This window comes from Phragmites australis, chromosome 6, assembly GCF_958298935.1.
Source record: "Phragmites australis chromosome 6, lpPhrAust1.1, whole genome shotgun sequence".
Lineage (NCBI taxonomy): Eukaryota > Viridiplantae > Streptophyta > Magnoliopsida > Poales > Poaceae > Phragmites > Phragmites australis.
In genome coordinates, this window is record NC_084926.1 from 44,628,862 (window position 1) to 44,636,959 (window position 8,098).

General features: G+C 47.5%; 1 protein-coding gene across 1 annotated transcript; it reads left to right on the forward strand.

The window, feature by feature from the left end:
- The first annotated feature begins 3,370 nt into the window (after positions 1–3,370).
- Positions 3,371–5,327, forward strand: LOC133922802 (uncharacterized). The gene is made up of 4 exons (XM_062368294.1): positions 3,371–3,791; positions 3,895–3,957; positions 4,101–4,172; positions 4,752–5,327. The coding sequence occupies exons 1-4, from the start codon at positions 3,444–3,446 to the stop codon at positions 5,070–5,072; spliced, it is 804 nt and encodes a 267-aa protein (XP_062224278.1). The 5' UTR covers positions 3,371–3,443; the 3' UTR covers positions 5,073–5,327.
- The last annotated feature ends 2,771 nt before the right edge of the window (positions 5,328–8,098 follow it).

An 8,098-nucleotide genomic window follows, 5' to 3' on the forward strand; every position in this document is an offset into this window, starting at 1 on the left:
CAGGGATCACTGCATCACGGCCTCCTCGTCGTTGCCATCGTTGGAGGGGAAGGGGCAAGTTGCTCGTCTGCCTTTTGAGTACGGCCTCTTTAAGAGTTTTTCTCAACGGAACCCAAATGCGTCCATTCTGCATGAAAGGGGATAAGGCAGGGCAATCTGCTATCTTTATTGCTCTTTATTTTGGCTATCGACCATCTTCAAACGCCTCATTAATATGGCGGTCGACCAAGGGCCTCTAAGGGCAAGTACAACGGGTCTCTTGACTCCGTCCCTTCGTAGCTATTTTTTCAAAAAAAAACCCTGTCTCAGCCTGAAGACGCCTCTTCCGTCGTCTCGCGAGGTGACGGCTTCGTCCCGTGCTCCGATGCAAAGGAGACGACTCGAGCAGCGCTGTACGGGCCGTCTCCTCGTCTCGACGGTGCGCGGATCCCGGGCGCTCGTGCGCGCGGTTGATGTTTGGGCGCGCGCGGGAGGGAGCAATCCCGCCAATTTCGTCTCCCTATATCACCGGTGAAGGCGACACAGCTCCATTCTTCTTCCTCGTCGGGCACCCCAAACTTTGGCGGCCGCGATGTTGAGCGCCTCGGCTAGGAAGAGCAAGCTAGCTGCTGCAAACAAGAAGAGAAAGGGCGCCCCGGCTGCTGCGTCGTCGGTGGCGGCGGTGTCGTCGTTCCCGGCGCACACCTTCGGTCGCGGAACCGTCTCGACGGCGGCGACCCGCAACCTCGGGAACAGCGCGGCGACGCCTCCATCCTCCATTGATAGATCTGGTGGAGGTGCCTTCCCCAGCGCAGCGACGGCTCCATCGTCGAACAGTGGGTTTCCATTCCCCCCTTCACCATCTACTGCTTGGTGGGATTCGGCCGGCGTTGATCCGGTTTCTCCTTCGTTGATGGTTTTAAAAATATTGTAATTATGTTCATCTTATTTATGCTTGAACCGTCTTCCATCAAACGGCAACACAATGGTATACAAATTGATATTCATGATTGATCTTGGCTTCATGCAATGCATTAAACTGCTTGCAGACGACCCCCCGTCTATGGGTTGTACGACCTGTCTTTTTAATCGTCTGTATGTCAGATTCTAGTCTCTTAGAGACGACCCCCTGTCTGTGGGTTGTACATGCCCTAAGCCGCTTCAGTAATCACACATCTATGACACGTCTTCGGTCGTGCCGATAAGATGCAAAGTTCTCCCCTTGTATGATATCCTCGCTACACTACATGCAAAGATAGTTGCCTTTTCTATAAAGTACATTGAGGTTCCCCTAACAGTATTGAGATTGAAGCATGTGCATTTATAGCCGGTGCTTGATAAGGCGCGGGCTTGACTCGTTGGGTGGAAAGGAAAGCTTATGGTGCCAAGTGGGAGACCAACCCTTATCAAGATGGTTCTCTCATCTCAAATGATCTTATTCCTTTCTTCCACTAATCCTCTAAAGCAAGTCCTTATGATGCCGAATAAGATTAGAATGCGTTTCCTTTGAGCAGACATAGAAGAACTAACATGTAGCAAATGTAAAGTTAATCAGAAACGAATATATAGACCGACAAGCCTAGGTGGCCTAGGCTTTCTTAACATAGAGAGCTTTGCGAGCAGCCTTTGTCTCAAATGACTTTGGTAATAGTACGGGTGAGCTTCTATTTGCAGCGTGTACCACCATCACTATTAGGAATGGTGAGCGTATTTTCTGGCGCTCGGCTTGGCTTCAAGGACAACACCCAAAGAATTTAGCTCCTTTGGTGTTTACTAATAATGCATGAATACTGTGTCCTGAGTCCATAGTGGGAGTGACTGCTCGCTTTATCACGGAGATGGTGGACCTTTGGACTGCAGTCCAACGGGTCGAGCTACGTCCAAGCGTCTGCGATTACATAACTTGAAAGCTCACATCTTCAGGCGAATAATCGTCTGCTTCCGCATACAAAGCACATTTTAAGGTGCCTTGGACACCAAGTTTCATGAAATCATTTGGAAGGTTTGGCCCCTCCAAAATGTAATCTTTTTGCTTGACTGGCTCTTCAAAGAAGGCTTCCTCTTAGAGGATGGCCTCACAATCCACTCTGCCTGCTCTGCAGACGCATCCTGGAAAGCCATTATTATTTATTTGTAGAGTGTAGATTCTCTAAAAGGGTTTGTGACATCATTGCAGATCGGATCGCTCAACTAGCTTTGCATTCTTCTTCGTGGATACCGTTAACAACCATGCTACAACAGTGGAGATCTCTTTTAACCAGCCCAAAACATCCCTAAAAAGGGATTAAAATCCCTTATTATTCGTTCATGCTGGGAAATTTGGAAAGAGCGCAAAAGGATGGATTTTCAAGAAGATAGAGCAATCTAGCTTAGCTTAGCCCAAAGGATTATAGAGGAGGCAATCATTGGGCATCAAAAGGAGCCCACTGCTTAGGGCGTCTCTTTTCGGAAGAATATGTCTTTCTGCCTTATCCGATCGGCCTTTTTGGTCGGATTTTTTGTTCTTTTTTCTAACAGTTTTATAAACTTTGCTTCTCCTTCTTAATATAATCGGCGGCTATCCTATCGATTCATTTCAAATATAAGCAATTGTTTCAGACATCAAAAGGATGTACCTATAGGTTTTGAATCTGTGCTTGTGTTTATTGGGGTCGGCTTGAATTAAGGTGAAACCGTATGGTTGCCACAAAATCATCACCTACACCAATGACATGTCAGTCCTGGTCCTACATATCATTGGCCACCAAGTGGTATTTTGTTAACCATGCCATTCTGCAATCAGTACTAAGCAAACGTGATAGATTCGTATTTTCTCTATTCATAAATAGTAAACGTATTACTTTTTAGAAAAGTTAAACTTTTGTGTACTTTGATTAATGTATAATCAAATTATAATAATGTCTTGTACAAATAAATTATAAAGCTAGATTCATAATTCAAAATAACTTCACACTATATATATTTTGTAGCTATAAATAATATATTTTATAAAAAAATCTCAATTAAAATCTAATTTAAAAGACTGAGCTCAAATAAAATGAGTCTATTTTTTTTTTACGGAGGTAGTAACTGCAAAGAAACCAAAATTTCTTGAGTGATAAGACATGGAAAACAACATTGTGGTCACATAAATAAATGCTGAAAGAAAAGGAAACGCCAGAAAACACACAAGCAAAAGTACCTAAAAATCGGGGAGCCAAAAATCTCGGGGAAAGCACGAAACCAACAGCCAAGCCGGCCCCACCGCAGTCCGCAGGCCGCACGGCAAGCCGACTCCCCCGCCCGCCAGACCCCACCTGTCATCCTCCCCGCAGTCACCCAATCCCCACGCCCGCCATGCCACGTGGCGCCACGCCGCGCGCCCGCCCCTATTAAACCAGGAGCAGAGCAAGCAATCAGCGCACATCGCTCGCTGCTGCTTCGCCTCGTCCCCGATTCGGCAGCAAGATAAGATCCCAATCCCCATGGCGGCGGCGGCGGAGAGCGTCGCTGCGGCACGGGAGGAGGAGTTCACGGAGGTGGAGCTGGAGGTGGCCGCCATTCTCTGCAACCTTAAGGGAATCCTGCGCGCGCGAGACCGGCGGCGGATGCAGCGGCGCGAGTCGGTCCCGGAGATACCCTCGTGGGGGCGGCGCAGGCCGAGGTCGATGCCGGAGGACAGCAAGCCCGCCGCCTCCGCCGCTGGCTCTGCGGTGGTCGCGGAGAGGGACGGGGCCGCCAGCCCCGATACGCCGCTCGCCTTCCCGGAGAGCGGCGGGGACGACGCGGCGGCAGAGCAGGAGGAAGCCAACAAGGCCAGGACGCACGCGGAGGTGAGCCGGTTGCGAGATCTGCGCCGCTACTGTTTCTCGTCTTCGTCGCTTGCTTTTCCACTCCTTTTTTTGAAAAAAAAAATAATCTGTTGTTTGCTTGCAGTGGGTGCAGGAGCAGCGCGGCGTGGTCGCGAGCTTGTCCGAGGAGAACGCGCATCTCCTCAAGGTCGTCTCCTCCCATCTTTTCCGATAGAATTTTTCTCGTTGATTAGTCTCGTGATTAGTGAGCTCCATTTACCTCGAGCGATTAGAAATTCGCGCTGTTTAATTCAACTCCTAACACTGTTTTTTCTTTCTTGTTAATTTCAGCGAATCGAGGAGTACCGAGCTCGGCTGCAGAGCTCGAGGAGCACCAACCAGAGCTTGAAGCAGCTGCACAAGGTGCGATCTTTTCCCCCTCTCTCTCTCTCTCATCAAGTTGAATTGAGATCCTCCGAGTGTGAAGTCAGTGACTTCAAACGAGTGAGCAGTCCATCTCAAATGGATGGACAACATCGGGTGCCACAGTGCTTCTTTGGACGGTAAATCGCTACAGTAACGCATCGTGCGTTTTTGCTGTGCGACTCTGCTTCACCGCCCGACTGCAGAGGATCAGGTCCCATCCAGTTGTACTCGTAATTGCCACGGAGACTGTTCCGCAGTTGGAGTACAGTTTCTTGCCGCTCAATTCTCGGCGCTTGCGTGTTGGCAGCACGGCAACCAACTCCAACTGTCCCAAGAAAGACGAGACCTTTCCGAACAATGTCTCGGTAGTTTCCTTTCCTTCTTTTAAAAAAAGAAGGAAAATTTCCCATCGCCATTGACTGCATTTCCTCCTTTCGGTCGCTGCCTTTCCCAATTTAGGCCTCATGGCATGTTATCATGGACACACACGTGAACAAAGAAAGAAAAGGGTGAAGAAATAGGAAAGGGGAGCAGAGCAACAAACTAACGGAGCAATGCTACGTGTCACTTTGGCAGGTGAGGCAGAAGCGCGAGCTGGAGCGGGAGCAGGAGCGGCGGATGATAGCGCAGCGCCAGGGGACGGCACCGGGTGCGGATCCCCGGGCGGTAGCGCTGGGGCTGGACCTGAACGAACCGGCGCCGCGGGCGCCGTACGAGGAGGCTGCGGCGGCGGCGAGGGCGCAGGCAGAGGAGGAGTGGTACCGGCAGGGGCAGCAGCGGGCTGCATTGCAGAAGGCGGCGATGACCGCGGACGCGCGGCGGCGGCGGCTGGAGATCCTGCGGGCCAAGGTGGCTGCCTCGCCGTTGCTGTCGAGCAGGACGCGGCGCGTGGGGTGAGAGGATGGAGGGTGGCATGATTGGTTTTTGAGCGTGGCTGGCAGGCTAGTCGAACCGGACTAGCACTACCTGTTATAGTAAGTAGAATTGTTGTGCGATGAGAGAGGGATAGGGAGCTGCTATTCATCATATTCATGTCGTCCTAGCTAGATTGATCGATGTTGCGAGTGAGTGATCGTCACTATTAATTAAAATTGGAACATTGTGAGATTTTGATCCGTATAACTACTAGTATCATCACTATTAATTATTTAATTGATTGATTGATTGATCGATTGATTAATTAATCAAATTGAAAGAATGAATTTATATCCAGTGCAGGCAAATAAGTTGTAGTAATAGCGGCAGGAACTCCATACTGATCTTTCCATTACTAGGGGCACAGTATAATTGTTGAAGAAGACGAGTAGAGTAGGGCACAGTACAGTTGTTGAAGAAGGCGAGTTCAAGCAATTGATTACATTTTCTGTAAGGTAATCCGCATGATGTTGGTTGGGTTCTTATGTAATTCGGCTAGTACTAATCTTCTTCTACTAACAAAAATGAATAATAATAATAATAATAATAAGTTGTGAAATTTTCATTTATGTGGATATTCATAAACTCTATATCATCAAATCTTTAACCTCTATAGTATTAGTGATGTAACTCTCGTAGCATCAATTCTTGAAACAATATTGTATAGCTATATATATAGAAGTATGCATGTATATGATAGAAAAACAATACGAATATCTGATTTTATCTCTCGTTCTCTTTATTCTCTATATTCTTGCATACTAATTTTCGATAGTCAATAAGTAGTTAGTATATAACACGTTATTAGCATAATTGTCTTTATAAGCTATGGTAGTGCATAGGCTCTTAAGTGGGTTTTGGTGATAATGACAAAATAATTAAAGAACTAATGAGTTTTATGAGTTATGGACAGATGTTAATTCCATCAAGTGAAAAATGTGATGCGTTGTGAACCAAAAAAAAAGGGAAAAAGGAAAACGGCATGGTTCCTATGACTCTTAAATTCTTTTATGCTTTGAATTTGAGTTTAGTATGTCGTACTGTAAAGTGGGACATGAAATTTACTTGTTTGCATAGAAACAGTGCTTAAAGTCCAAACAAACACATGAGAGTCATAGAAAGTTAGCCATAAATCTTATGAAACAGAAAAATACGAAGGGTCCGCACTTTAGCGAGTTCTCAGCTAACTGCGGAAGGTCCGCACTATTCTGCGGAGTGTCCACATTTATGTGGAGGTTCTGGACTTATACGGAGGGTCCGCACTTTCTAGAGAATAACGGCTAGTTTTGAGAGTGGAGTATTTAAACCTCACACCTTTCAATACAGCAACAACCCAGGCATTTCATTTTGACCAACCTTGAGACAAAAGGCCTCTAGCTCATTGAAAGCTCCTTTCTCACTCCCCTTTGTGATTCTTGTTGAGATCTTTGCTAGGGTTGAGTGAGATTAAGCAGTAGTGCTAGTGAGATTCAAAGCCATCCATTTGAGCACTCGTTTCTTCGTCAAGCCAGTGGTTTCAAATTCGTTACTCTTGGTGGTTCGTCCACCTAGACGGCTAGGCGTCGCCCATTGATTTCCCAAGTTTGTGGTGAGTCCCAGGATGTTTGTATCATCCCGACAAGTTGAGTAAGAAACCCAAAGCTCGATCTTTGCGGTCGCTTTGGTGAGGATAGGGTTGAAAGAGACCCGACTCTTTGTGAGCTCCTCAACGAAGACGTAGGCACTTCTTTGTGGAGTGATCGAACTCCGGTAAACAAATCCTTGTGTCAGTCTTGTCATTTCTTGTATTTGGATATACTCTCTTGTTTGAATTGAATTCTAGGGTTTAAACCCGATCCATCTTGTTGTAAGGTTTGAGCTGCAGGTAATTGGTCATACAGATTGATATACATCTATTGGTGCTTGGTAACTTGTAAAATTGATACACTTTATCTCTGAGTTTGTTCCAGTTCGAGTTTTCCACAAAAGTCCAGAGTATCCGCATTGTTCTGTGGAACCTCTGCATAAGTGCAGAGGTTCCGAAAAAAAGTGCGAAAGGTCCGCATTTTTTCTAATCCGCTGTTTTTAGTTCGCAGAATTTTAGATTTTGCCTATTCACCCCCCTCTAGGTGACATTTCAAGCTATCACAAATTACATTTCTTTAAAAATATTTTGCTGATCGTCGTATCCTTTTTCACAACAAAATATTATTTCTAGTGTATTTAATTTATATATTGTATCTGTTCTATATTTATGCTTTGCATTCCTAGATTGTAGCTTGCTATGTCGAATCTTGCCAAACTTGATTTCATGGCTTTGGATATTACTGGCAAGAACTACTTGCCCAGAGTGCTAGATGCTGAAATTCACTTGAATGTCAATGGTCTTGGTGAAACAATCAAAGCAGAAAATAAAGCATCTGATCATGATAAAGCTAAGGCTATGATCTTTATTCATCATCATCTCTATGAAGGTTTAAAGGCTGAATAACTTTGTCGGTGTATTTAGAACCAGGGGTCCCTAAGTCCCGAGGCCAGGCCGGCCATCCGCCACATGTCACCACCCTGCAAGGTAGGTAGAAGCTAAGTCCCGGGAGAAGATGCTCGGGGCCGCCGCTTCTGGTTCCCGAGCACCCTAGTTCCCCGATGATCCGCAGAGCCCAAATACCGAAAAGGAAGTGCTCGGGAGAGAGTGCTCGGGGCTGCACGTGGCAGCCCCCGAGGACTCGGTGCCCCGAAGGTCCCACCGAAGTGCTCGGGAGAGAGTGCTCGGGGCTGCACGTGGCAGCCCCCGAGGACTCGGTGCCCCAAAGGTCCCACCGAAGTGCTCGGGAGAGAGTGCTCGGGGCTGCACGTGGCAGCCCCCGAGGACTCGGTGCCCCGAAGGTCCCACCGAAGTGCTCGGGAGAGAGTGCTCGGGGCTGCACGTGGCAGCCCCCGAGGACTCGGTGCCTCGAAGGTCCCACCGAAGTGCTCGGGAGAGAGTGCTCGGGGCTGCACGTGGCAGCCCCCGAGGACTCGGTGCCCCG